Source organism: Takifugu rubripes, chromosome 6 (genome assembly GCF_901000725.2).
Source record: "Takifugu rubripes chromosome 6, fTakRub1.2, whole genome shotgun sequence".
In the NCBI taxonomy this organism is placed as follows: domain Eukaryota; kingdom Metazoa; phylum Chordata; class Actinopteri; order Tetraodontiformes; family Tetraodontidae; genus Takifugu; species Takifugu rubripes.
The window spans coordinates 6,278,981-6,291,776 of record NC_042290.1 but is presented as its reverse complement, the minus strand read 5'-3'; the positions used below and the strand labels follow the sequence as shown (position 1 = coordinate 6,291,776).

Here is a 12,796-nt window from a genome sequence, read left to right as displayed (position 1 = left end):
TTACCTTCTCTCCTGGTATGCCCGACTCTCCCACAGGCCCAATGAAACCCACCAGGCCCTGGAATACAGAGACACAATGTTGGAGGGATGAATAAGCAGGCATTTGGGAACAAAGGAGGCGTCTGTGTCAGGGTGTCTTACTCTTTCTCCAGTGGGTCCAATGCTTCCTGTGACTCCAGGCTCTCCCTGCAGGGACAAAAATGTTTCTTATCATTCTTTTTTGCTCTAATAATAATTTAGTTTTTTAGGGAAAAGCACAATTTGTAAGAATCTACCTTAAGTCCCTCTGGCCCAACCTTCCCAGGAAATCCTTTTCTGCCGAATCGACCCTAAAACAGGAAATATAGCAAAGATTAAATGATTGCAGACACTTAAGATGTCATTAATAATCATCCCAAATTCCTTCTGAATAAAGACGATTTGTGTGCGGCCAGATGACAGATCGAGGAAGCAGCTGGGAACTTGTCAACACGCTGCAGCTGACTGTACGTGGTGCTGAAATAGGCAATAGCATGCTCAGGTGATGATGACAGTATGTCTTGGCAAGATTTCAATGACCGCGATATTAATCTTGCTCAGACAGCAATCCCCAGTAGGTGAGCTAAGTGCTTTTCTTTTGAAAACCAGCAACTCCAGATCACAAATTGAAGCCAAATCCCTGAAGTGACTCAACAATTCCAAAGGTTTATTTCAAAAGCTGGCAGCTTTTCGCGATGCAGTAAAGGTTAATAAAGAATTTTACACAAGCTGTAATGGCAATAGTGGGAATTGGGTGAAGTTCTCAGACTGGTCAGATCTTGTCAACTCAAGCTGATCAACAGTAATGAGAGATGAATAGTACACATTGTTCTGTGACGAGCAGGGAGAAAGATGATCTGCGGCATCTGGCCAAGGATCAACCAGAGGAGACATACAACATTTCCTCTTAGACAGCAGAGAGCGGGGTAACAGTGCGAGACCAGTGGGTGGGAGACAGAGAGGACATGTGGGAGTGTACAGGCAGTTAGAGTCAAAGACAGACCAGGATGTCTGGGAGGAAGACGGAGAAAAGAAAAATAGATGAAGAAAAACAGGTAGCATCTGGGATCATGAGAAATGCAAAACGACTCAGATTTCTCTGTAATCCAATGCAGTAAAAATCTTTTGATTTCTGTGGTGGAACATAAACAGCCTGAAGTCTCTGATAACAACCAAGCTTCTCAGGAAGATGCTGATGACAGTTATCTCCCCCTGGTGGTCAGGAATACGGATTGCAGGCACTACTATTAAAAAGTAGCATCTTTGTCCTCCAGTTTCAATAATAGTTAATAAGCAGTGGTCCTATATTTCAAACAACAAACCATGACTGACACTAAAGGGAAGATGGGCAGTCTAATAGGATATTTAACCTTAGGTGGTTTGATCATTTATCTATTCAAACCTGATCTAGTGCAACAGAGAGAATTGTCTTTGTATCATTCAACAAAATTAACATTTTTGGAAGTATTGGTTGGGGCTCAATTACTTTTCTGTCATTTGCTCATGGTCTGACTTATTTAACACAACACACAGAGGAAAGTGAGTAAAATTTAACCTGAATTTTACAGAGAACACAGAAAGAGAGAGAGAGCGATACTTCTTCCTTTCCAAAGACTGTGCCTAAAGGGTAACGCAGGCTAAAAACTGTACAGAATTAACCCCTGTAACCGTCCTGCTGCTGTTCCTTCCCTGTCTGACTGGAAGGACTCTGTGTTTATGTATTTACTCACCTCAAGTCCTGAAAGGCCTGGTGGTCCGATCGGGCCTTCGTCTCCCTGGAAACAGATGGCACAGACTTCAGCCCAAATAATGTTTAATGACAAAAGGCAGAAGTGTAGCCCCAGTTAAGTGAAGCCAGTTAAGTGTAGCCCCAGTTAAGTGAAGCCCGCTCACCTCTATGCCAGGCAGCCCTCGTGGCCCAGGTAAACCTCTCACCCCTGGTTTTCCCTGAATGGGCACAAATCAGTTGTCAGATTAAGGCTAATGTGCAAATGAGTTCAGATGAAATGAACATGGTGTTAGTTCAGGCAGGTGAGGGAAGTCAGCATCAAGGGGCAGCTCACTGGACCCACGTTACGTGTTAGTAAAGCACAAAACAACATTTTTAGCTGAACAAGTTTGGTCTGTTCCTTCTGCAAGTCATTTTACAACCCACCTCCACCCTGTCTGTTTATATTGAGCCTGAACTTAATCAGTTTCATTCCTTTTGTCAACGTTGCCCCGAAGAAACATCACATTTGCACGAGAGTGGACTCTCCATTCAAAAGAAATTTTTAAATTCAACAGCAGCTTTGGTCACCTTTGGTCCTTCTTGGCCGTTCTCTCCGGGTGGTCCCATGTCACCTGGGAACCCCTGTAACCATCAGGTCAGGAATAAGGTTTTTATCATGCTCAAACTTTCAAGCGTATTTCTTGCTGAGGTTTAAATACAAACCTCTGGGCCTGGTGGACCAGGTGACCCATCAGGGCCCTTCTCTCCTAGCTTACCCTGTAATAGAGACCAGCAAGAGTACATGAAACATCCTCTATGCCTCTGCCATTGGCTTTAACATGAATTATGTATTGTTTTCTGAAAATATGTAACCAAATTCAACTTATTTTAATGATCAACTTCCCACAACAACAAAACATTTCCCCAAACCTGACTTGAGAAATGCTCCATTAAAGCTAAAGCTAACCTGTGGTCCTGGTTTCCCGCGGATGCCTGGTGAGCCCGGAGGACCCAGGATGCCCTGTCAAACACACACAAACAAAACAGTGTCTGAGGGGAAAGGACAGAACTATGAGGTCAAATATTAGAAACAGAAGCTCTACAATAAAACCAATGTAATATGAATGTGGTGGCAGGAGAACATGCATCTGTATCGTGCACGTGCGTTGTGCATGTGACCCACCTTGTCTCCTTTGAACCCAATCTCTCCTTGCTCTCCAGGATTTCCAATTTCCCCCTGGTGGAAAAAAGAGGGTTTGTCATTTTTCCCCCTCACTACAATTTTCAAGTTAGCTTTAGTTAATCTGCAACAACAACAACAACAACAACAACAACAACAACAACAACAATAATAATAATAATAAATTTGATGGGGATGCATCACTGCTTCCATACAATGTGCCCTGTTTTTAACTCATTGTTTTGTTGAAATTATCTGTTTTTTGACAGTTATGTTAAAAATAAGTTGTTAAAAATATCTGTTTTAAATTGGAAAATTAAAGAGATGAAATTTCCTTTCATATGTTACAAATTTCATCACAGGCTAAAGGCTGGACAGAGAAATCTACAGCAGGGTCAGAAGAGGAAGACATCCATAACATAAAAGCATAAAGACAGGCCAATAACAGGAATATTCAGATCACCTTATCACCTTTCAGTCCTGGTTCTCCTGGATTTCCAGGAACCCCCTAGAACATAGCATCAAAATGTGGATAAGAAAGGTTCACTTATAAGGAGACATCATAAGGACTGTTAGCCACAGAACAGAGGAGGCAGAATAGTTATAGAGGACATTTAAAGAATACTGCAGCTCAAACAACAGGACAGATTCATTTTCTAAAATTACCTTTAATCCACTGGGTCCTGGAAGGCCCATCTCACCGATAGGCCCCATGTCACCCTAATTACAGAAAAGGGGACAAACACACATTACATGTGGTCAAGCAATTGCTGATGTCTCTGTCCAAAAGGAAGAATTAATTGCTAAACTGGGTGTTGACAGTTGGACATCGTTGGCCTCTCCAGAACGATTAATCAGGCACATCAGTGAGAGTTTAGTGGCTTTTCAGTTGGTGCTGCGCTTCTTTTAGTTTTTGAACTTTGTTCTAAGCAGCTAATTGTGGTCAAACCACTTCAGAGTCGGTCACAGCCAGCGCTCATCCATTCCGTGAGCGGGACTGACTCGCTGTGGCGAATCCTGCAGTTGTTTGTCAACAACATACACAGTAACAGGGCGAAGACACACCTCTGGGGCGAGCCTGCGGATGACCGTTGCCCCAGAAAATTCTAAAATGCGTGCCAGCCGGATAAAAATCCATCTCAGCATGCAAATACCAACATTACAACCAGACAGTAGGATGATAGGAAGTATCTGGATTGTATCACATATCATTTCATCAACACGCACTCTTGATGAAAGCTCGAGCAATGACAGTATGTTCCCTCCAATAGAGTCCTAATCGTAATAATAATCAGGGCATCTGAAAGAGTTCGACAATACAAACTGTATTTTCTGTTCATATCTTAGTTCATAACACATATTCATGATTTCATTCTGGATTAAAGCAGAGAGATGACAGCAGCCTTTGTCCTGTGGCTCCAGGATTGTTAGCCTCTAGAGGGTCCAGTGACACATCAGTGTCTCAATCAGACAATTCCTGCTTCAACACACATGTCGTGTTATATAATGACTTTAACCAAATTCAGACTTGCTGCCCCCTAAATGGAGTGTTTATATATTATATTTTTGGTGTGAAGCTCAGCGCATCTGTGCTAGAGTGCAAAGTTGGATCAGGGTGCTCAGCGCAGAGCTGTAATCAAAGAGTTGCGCAATTACAGGCCAACCACCGCCACCGGTGGCCGAGAATAGGCTGGGAGGAGCGGCAGTGACGGGTGAAGACAGGACACAACAAGCGAAACCAGGAACACATTATAATCAGACACAATTATGTGGCTGTCGGGTCAGGCAGGCGCGGAGGGCAAGGTGATGGGTGGGCGAGGCAAGATCTCTGCTTCCAAAATGGAAAAAAGTGAAGGGATGAAACAGGAAATCATATTCATATAAACAGCTGATATCAGTGTTGTCCTGCAGAGGAGTGTGGGAGGTGTAGACTTATATAATTCTTACATAATTTATGCATCGCACTCTACCTTCCACAGCATTTTCGGTGAGCATATTCTGTTAGATTAGAGGAGTAGAACGCACAGGCACGTAAATGCGTAAAAAACTGCTACTCACAATAAGTCCAAGAACTCCTTTTGGACCAGGGGCTCCCATCTCACCCTAGTCAGAGAGGAGGAGAGCGAGTCAGTGAGATGAAGGGACTGGGAGAGGGAGCGAGTTTGAGGAGTTATTAGCTCTAAGAAAACACTCTCAAAAGAGTGGCCCAGTGTTCACACACAGAGAAGGTGCTCTCTGTATGCGCGTGTGTGCGTGTGTGCGCGTGTGGGGGTGTGTGAATCTAAGGTGAAGCAGGATGTGAGCTGAATAGCACACTTTTTCACATATCCAGCTTTAGTCTCTCTAGAGAATGTGATAAAGGGATGTTTCTATTCCTTTTCATCAGAGGATGAATTATAACATCATTTTTTTTAAACATCATAATGCCCTGCAAATTAGCATTGCAAACATGCATTTACAATATTTTAAATCAAACTGTTTTACTTTAAATAAATATTCTATATAAACATATTCTTTTACATATAGTGATATGACAATGCAGGATAATTAGCATAGATGCTGTGATCAGTTGTATCCATGTTAATGAAAGAAACACTGTCTCCGAGAGATGCTCCTATTCATTTTCCAATTTTACTATATTTCTCTTTAAAAAATTTTTAAAAAGAGTGCAAAGCAATACGAGTTGGACCTCCCACCCCTATAGTACCCTCTTAAATTTGTTGCAGATGTGTTAAAATTCACAGAAAAGCATTCAACGCGGATTTCTGAAAATCCATACTCGAGATATTTTCAAAAGTTACCCCAAGATTGGATTTGTCTGATGGATATTACACACGCTTTACTTTGAGGAGGAGGAAAAACAGCAGGGATAACGAGGAGCTTTTACCTGCTCTATAAGGATAAAGCACTGGGTCAGGGAGATGGAGGTTTTTTCCCCCCTTTTTCTTGAGATAGGGAGTGTTTATTCTGTTTTGCAAAATGTTTTATTTATTTTTAAATTATATATTTTTTCAGTTTTAATTTACACTGAAGTTCAGCTGCATTCTTGAGGTATCAACATTTCCGTATTGGTGTTCAGCTGAGGATGAAATTAAATATGGCAGTAAATTTTGTCCAGAGCTAAATAAATCACTCCAAACGAAGCAGAAAACCAGAGGCCAACAGCTGGGCCGACTGACTCACCAGCGCTGCCAAAATGTCATTACTGTGTTGCTGTGTGTAGCATGGTTGTGCTTTAGTGTGTGCGCGTGTGTGTGTGTTGTGACGTACTGGCTCTCCATCTGGTCCAGGTGGTCCTCTCTCCCCAAAGTCCCCTGGAAACCCCTGGAGACAGAGAGAGTAGCTCTTATGCTCTGCTGCATATCAGTGAACATTCAATACAATTGGTGCAGTTACTAATTAATCTGTCTTATTTGATCACAGTTGTCCTGTTAGCAAACATTAGCGTATCCACACACATAATCCATGCTGCTCCTGTTTTATGAATTTACAAACAATTTTTTCATGAACTTGAATTGAATTGAAGTGAATTACAGCAGCGATTACAATGATTTGGCTCAACTTAAATGCGACACATCAAATAAAACAAGATCTTGTACAGATGTTGAACGCAGGCACTAATATGTTCCACTCACACAAAGTGCACTTAACAGTAAGCTAATCTACACATTGCTAAAGATGGTGCTGCAGGGGGAGACCACAAAAATACAGGTGCCAAAGAATTCTAAATGTTGGCCTTTGAGAAACACGCGTAATAACTACGTTCTGTTATAGAGGCTGCCACGCTTTGTTTCAGAATGCTAATTACTGGAGATACCTCTGCTATTTCTGAAAGATCCTTAAGACACACAGCATGAATTGGATTCCTATTTTAAGCTTTGCTACTCCTCAAAGTGGAATTTTGCAGAAGAGCAGGGAATTGCTGGGTTTTTTTTGGGTTTTTTTTGCTTCAAGGTAGCTATTGTGAAAACCAGTTTGGGATCATTTCAAAATTGCTGCAGCTTTCCCATCCAAACATAGTACATATGTCCTGACGCTGTAGCTATTTAACTATGTAATATACAGTAGCTGCTGCCTGATAAGACACAAGAGCCTTTTACTGTTTTAGATATGCTGATTCCTTTACTGTTTTCAGTTGTGCGTTTACTCGGTAGCTATTAAAACGTCTGGCCCGGTTTCAAGTGCTTCTTGTGTTCTTTCTCCAACAGCAGGGAGGGGGAAGATGATCTCTGAAAGATCATCCTGACTGTGGATTGGTTCTGAATTTTCCACACAGGACTCCAACTTTATGGTGTTGTTAAGTTCAGCTAATACGGTTTATAAGCTATAAACTAAAATGGAAATGCATTAAAATGACAAAGTTTTGTCGAGTTCATAATTGTACGTGCAAAACTCAGGTGGATAAATCATTATATTTTCTTTGCAGCCTTGAAAACTGTCATAAAAGCCTGCAGGAAGAGAAAAAAATGTGACGGTGGTACTTATATAAATACTTTACTTACTGACTTTGTTCTAATTGTGCCAAAAACTCTGAAATGGCCTTCAGAGGGTCTTTTCTGCAAAGTGTTTATGACTGACATGATGTGCAGCTCTATTTGCGGTACAAAGTCACACGTTTGGCAAATGTGGATCTGCAGCTACATTTGTCTAATTCCAGATTGTGCAGCAGTTCTCAAATCTTCACACTGTTCAGACACTCTAGCCTTTGAAAGCCTAATTTAATGAAAAGCCAATAAGCAACAGCTGCAAAATGATCTCAGCAGTGAGTTTCAGTGAGGTTTTTTTTCCTGAAACACTCTGTCAAAGTGACTTTGAACACAATCTGACACACAAAACAAAACCAGCAGCTTCCTCCAAATGGCTCCAGTCCATCCTTGAGGAGGAGGGAGGGGGGGTTAATTCAACAAAAGGCTTTTTCTTGTTGAATTCAAGACCCTGATATGCGACTGGTGGGTCTCAGCAGCACTGGGGCTCCAGTTTAACCCTTCCACTAGCCATGGAAATACTGACTTAAACGGCGCAAATGCAGGCCATATAAATGTTCCATTTGTAGGTGTTTGGGGTGCACCAAAAGTTCTCAATTTGACCCAAATAAAATAACTCGTTTTCAAACATAGTTGTAATCACTCCCCTATTTGAATTACTTTGAGGATGATCCCTGCCCCAATCCTATAATTTAACAAACCCTAACACAGCACACACCAGACTTGAGCACAATTCATCACAAGATTGACTGTAAAGTATGTTTAGACAAAACTTTACCGGCCTACCCATCTTGCCCCTCTTCCCTGGTTCGCCTGGAATGCCCTGAAAATCAAAACAAGAGAGCGCAGTGGGATGGAAAACAGGGCAGAATGAAGAAAAGAGGAGTTTGAAGAAGACAGGGAAAGAGAGATAGAAGAAAAGACATTAAAACATCTAATGACAAGCGCATAAAGCATGTAAAGACGGACAATGCTGTGGCCAAAAACCGCTTTAAAGTTGCAACTACAAAGAACAGCTGGCTGCAACCTATTCAACATCAAGTATCATGGAAGATTAAGGCCTCCATCTCATGCATGTGTTTATGTTCAATAAACACAGGTCACTGTCTGATGTGTGCAGATCAATGGGGAACCATCTTGGTGTCAGGCTGCAGAGGTCATGATTACAGACCATCTCACACACTGTCATATGTAGGCTAATTGTTTCGTGTTTTAGAATTCGGGGAAGGAGGCCTTGATGAGATCAGGCAGAGGGCTGCGAGCAGGGGCTTTTATCATATGAGTCATCAGAACTCCCACACGGGCTTATACAGCAGCATTTTGGACAGCTGGGGACTGTTTCCTGCATTATAATAACAAAACAGCTGAACGATATGGCAGAAGATGCAGTGTTGTCATCTCCTACAACCATTAGCTGGTTGTTTACAGCATATTTAAAATCTTTACAGCATTTGAGAAGAACTTACTCTTTCGCCATCAGGCCCAGGAAGGCCAAAAAGCCCCGGGATTCCAATGAAACCCTGCAGGAGAGGAAAGTGGAGGAGAACAGACAACAGGAAAAAACAGGAAACATCGGGACGTGAGTATCTAGGTGCTGTCAAATCAGCAGATGGAACAGCAACTCCCCTAGGCTCTAAGGCTGGGGTTCGGGGGCCGATGGTCCAGCATGAATAGGTTGGGAATCCATGAAGAACAAAGCCATGAGGCAAGTGTATATGCCCATGGACTGCATGGTGCTGGCTTCCACGATGTAGTCCAAGGGCACATACCCTCACACCAGGGATCTCTGGAGATAGCCAGGACACCAGAATGAGCTGTGGGTGCAGGGTGAGACACACAGAGGAAAACGAGCACAAACACCACAACAGTTGAACACCAGAGGAATGGTTAGGTGAGAGTTTCAGGTGAGTTGAGCGTGCACAATATTGAGTACACTGCAAAAGAGAGCATAGGAGAGAGAGAGAGAGAGAGAGGGAGCAAACTAGAATGCCTCTTTAAGACAGCAGGGCCTCATACGGAGCTTAAACAGGAAATTCCAGCCAGTGGGGGCAGGGGAAGGCTTTGGAGCAGCCAAGGGGAGCTGATAAAGAAGCTTTATTGGAACGTGACATTAAAATCACGGTTTGTGTCATTGCGTGTGTTTCTTTGTTTGTGTACTTAAAGGGTGTATGTTTATATGTGCAGGGTTATCAACCGCCAGTCATTCAGCATGTGTCTGCATACAGTAATACAATGTTTACTCTGCAAGTAAAAGCTCCAAAGTTTAGCACAGTATTAATAGTGTGTAACACACCAGGTGAATGAGTGTGAACCAGTGTGTTTATGCATGCAGGGGTTGACTGCTGGTGCATGAATACCTGTGTGGATTTTGGTGCTTCTAAGTGCATATGCCTTTTTTCCCCCTGTTTAATGGCACAAAATAGTTCACGCTAAACTGTGTTCCCAATATACATAATCAGTGTCAGGCCACCTCACCTATAAACATACAGTTTTGTGTCTAATCCCAATTTTGACTGATAACATCAAATTTGGAAATGCAAAGATGCCAGGTCAGCTTACCCGAACGCCTTTAGGCCCCTCTGGTCCTATAGGCCCTGGTAACCCCTGAAAAACAAGGACAGACTTCACGTGAGCCGTTCAACAGGACACATCTGACATAATAGTGATTTCAAATATACTAAAAATGTCTGTTGTGGAAGCAGCGATCCAAAGTTCTCTACATTTTCTTCACCCACAGTTTCCTTTCCTCCAAATCCAGTATTCAACTCAACCTAATCCCACCACTGCCCCTTACTGCCCTGACTACAACTGTACCAGTCACAGCAGAGGATTTACTGCACCTGCCTGCCAGGATAACCTTTGGCACCCGGACTTCCGACTGGACCTTGCTCTCCCTGTAGGGATGAGAGAGTGTTTGAGACGAGGGATGTGATCGACATTTTACAGACACACGTGCACGGGAAAAGAAAACTCCATAAAGTAGTAGTTGCATATGCCACCATTGCGTATCAGTCACAAAATTGTATTTTCCTGCTCTCCTGCTTGTCAGGTTTCATGTACAAGTTCTTTTTTGGGGGGTTTTGACCGGTCAGCAGGGGTTTCGTGGTGCGCTACGGTGTTACAGACACCAGCTTGCCTTTGCTCTCAATAGCTGGAGTGTCCCAATGGCCAAACAGTTGCGTGTACTCACTCACTGTTGTTACAGTGATTCATGCTGAAGGGTGGGAATGGTGTGAGAGTGTGTGTGTGTGTGTGTGTGTGTGTGTGTGTGTGTGTGGAGGGGTGGACAAAGACATGACACTTAAGAGAGCGTACTCTTCCATGCTGAGTAGTGTGGGAAATCCCTGTCCTGGTGACGTCACTCACAGAACAGGCACTTATTTAAAACTGTGACCATGAGGAGAATCCTCCACTCTGGTTTCCATGAGTAAGCCCTTTCCTTAGGACTAACAGTGCAAGTATGAGCCGGTCCTGCTGAAAATAGCTCTGGATCTTCACCTCTTACGTAAAGAGTTCATTTCAGATGTACAATATAGACGGCCTTTGACTTTGCTGCAGCAAATAAATATGTTGGGAGTAGGACAAAAACAGAAATGCACACCTGATTTTAAGACAAAAACAAGTAAGGACAGCAGAGAAATGTTTTTTCCAAAGCTGCTATGTAATAGCCGTTGAGTGTGTGTGTCACTGTTGGCCTAGTTGGCTTCTTCCTGTGTCTCTTCTCTCTATTTTCTCTATTTGGCACCGCACTCTGATATCCTGGAGTGCATTGCTGTTCCCCAGCACTGTAGCCAGATGTTTTTCCTCACCAGCCCTTCATAACATGCAAATCTAATCTGGCTACCCTGCCTGGGGACATGCTCACTGCGCACCAAACGGATAATGACTGATATTTTAAAAAATGGGAACAGGCCTGAGGGAATATTAGGGATAAATGACCAATGATCACTAGCAGCAGCAGTAAAAGAGGTACTGTACTTCGCATAGGCTGACATGGATTTCAGTTTACTCTTTATCATCGAGCATTACATCATTGTTGTGCAGACTGTAAGACAGAGGAATGTTGGACTTTGCACAAATATGGGATGTCCAGAAAGTAGGGTGAGGATGACATATGTGAAAGGTGCTGCTGAAATCAAGAAATACTCACAGGCTCTCCGGGAAGTCCAGGTGGGCCAGGGTAACCTTTCTGTCCCTGGAGACAAAAACCAGAACGTTGAGTTTATTTGGAGTACAGCTAGGGACAGAGCAGATACATTTACATGGAAGGAAAGAAAACACCAGATTTGGTTTGTGTGAAGTAAATATATGTGTTGACAACAACATTGAGACAAGTTTGATGTGCAAAGAACCAATCTGCTCTTTTGTCAAGAGATCACACTTTCCACCCGTCATGATCGCGGAGAAGGTGCCAGGTTCGTGGCATGTTGATGGACGGATTAACCAGAAAACAGGCTCCGCCCTCTTCCTGCTAAGCAGACACATTGAACCTTTTTTCACTGGTTTTTGCTGACTCAGACCCCCAACATGGTGCAGAGCATAACTAAATCAAAGGTGATGTCTTTCCAGGCCACAGTCTACTAGAGATCAAGAGACGCTGGGATGGAAAAACACAACCAGCCCAAAGAAGCAGAGAGAGGAAAGAGCCTGTTGTTGCGTTTTCCTAAACCGCAGCTAGGAAGCATCAGGCCAAGACTCCCATGTTCCTGTAAATCATCCGTTAGTCCTGTCATCTAACTGCACCTCGGGACAAGGATAGCTTTACATCATCTGGTGTACATCTGTAGAAAAACCACTAGGAGGAGCACGTACACATTTCACACATTAAATAAGTGGCGTTATCAACCTGGCCCAACAGAAGAGATCTGGATTTTACGTGCAAATATATTTGATTATAAGATTATTGTAAAGATTCCTACAAATGTAATTTACTATCTTGGTGAATTTGTGTCCAAATGACTCACTTCTATACGTCAGAGTATAACATGCACGTTCACATAAAGATATATATACATTGTTGTCTAATTACATGGCTTACTTGTAGTACAAACATGTGTATGGGCTTATATTACAAAGCTCTACATACAGTACTGTGAGTCCTGGGTATTATACATAACCCTCAAGCCCCAATCTAGACCATCTTAGGTCCTTATCTCACTCATTATAAGCTTGCTAATAAGACTGACCATTCCTGTCCGCCTGTGTTTACAACGCCACTTGCTTAACAAGCATGTGTGTTCAATCAGATAAAACCACCAGAATGCTTTTCATTTACAAAAGCTCCCCTCTATAAGTACTTTTTCCCTTCGTCCTCTCCGACTAATCCGAGGAGCGCCCTGGGGAAGTTTAAGCGCATTTTGGCAGAAACGAAATAAAAGACACATTGTGTCGGCTGGTGTCGTT

At 42.8% G+C, this 12,796-nt stretch overlaps 1 protein-coding gene and 1 non-coding gene across 2 annotated transcripts in view; both read right to left on the bottom strand.

Annotated features, from left to right (window-relative positions):
- col27a1a (collagen, type XXVII, alpha 1a) overlaps positions 1 to 12,796 on the bottom strand; it is a 47,677-nt gene that overhangs the window by 13,973 nt on the left and 20,908 nt on the right. The window contains exons 8-25 of the mRNA XM_011604630.2: positions 11,544 to 11,588; positions 10,234 to 10,287; positions 9,953 to 9,997; positions 8,860 to 8,913; positions 8,172 to 8,216; positions 6,180 to 6,233; positions 4,968 to 5,012; positions 3,576 to 3,629; positions 3,373 to 3,417; positions 2,913 to 2,966; positions 2,697 to 2,750; positions 2,453 to 2,506; positions 2,318 to 2,371; positions 1,912 to 1,965; positions 1,749 to 1,793; positions 276 to 329; positions 142 to 186; positions 5 to 58 (exon numbers count right to left, since the gene is read on the bottom strand). Coding sequence (XP_011602932.2) covers positions 5 to 58; positions 142 to 186; positions 276 to 329; positions 1,749 to 1,793; positions 1,912 to 1,965; positions 2,318 to 2,371; positions 2,453 to 2,506; positions 2,697 to 2,750; positions 2,913 to 2,966; positions 3,373 to 3,417; positions 3,576 to 3,629; positions 4,968 to 5,012; positions 6,180 to 6,233; positions 8,172 to 8,216; positions 8,860 to 8,913; positions 9,953 to 9,997; positions 10,234 to 10,287; positions 11,544 to 11,588 — 909 coding nt within the window. The remainder of the gene's footprint in view (positions 1 to 4; positions 59 to 141; positions 187 to 275; positions 330 to 1,748; positions 1,794 to 1,911; positions 1,966 to 2,317; positions 2,372 to 2,452; positions 2,507 to 2,696; positions 2,751 to 2,912; positions 2,967 to 3,372; positions 3,418 to 3,575; positions 3,630 to 4,967; positions 5,013 to 6,179; positions 6,234 to 8,171; positions 8,217 to 8,859; positions 8,914 to 9,952; positions 9,998 to 10,233; positions 10,288 to 11,543; positions 11,589 to 12,796) is intronic.
- Positions 9,092 to 9,175, bottom strand: mir455 (microRNA mir-455). Its single transcript, NR_105351.1, has one exon. It is a non-coding gene; the product is annotated as a microRNA mir-455 (primary transcript).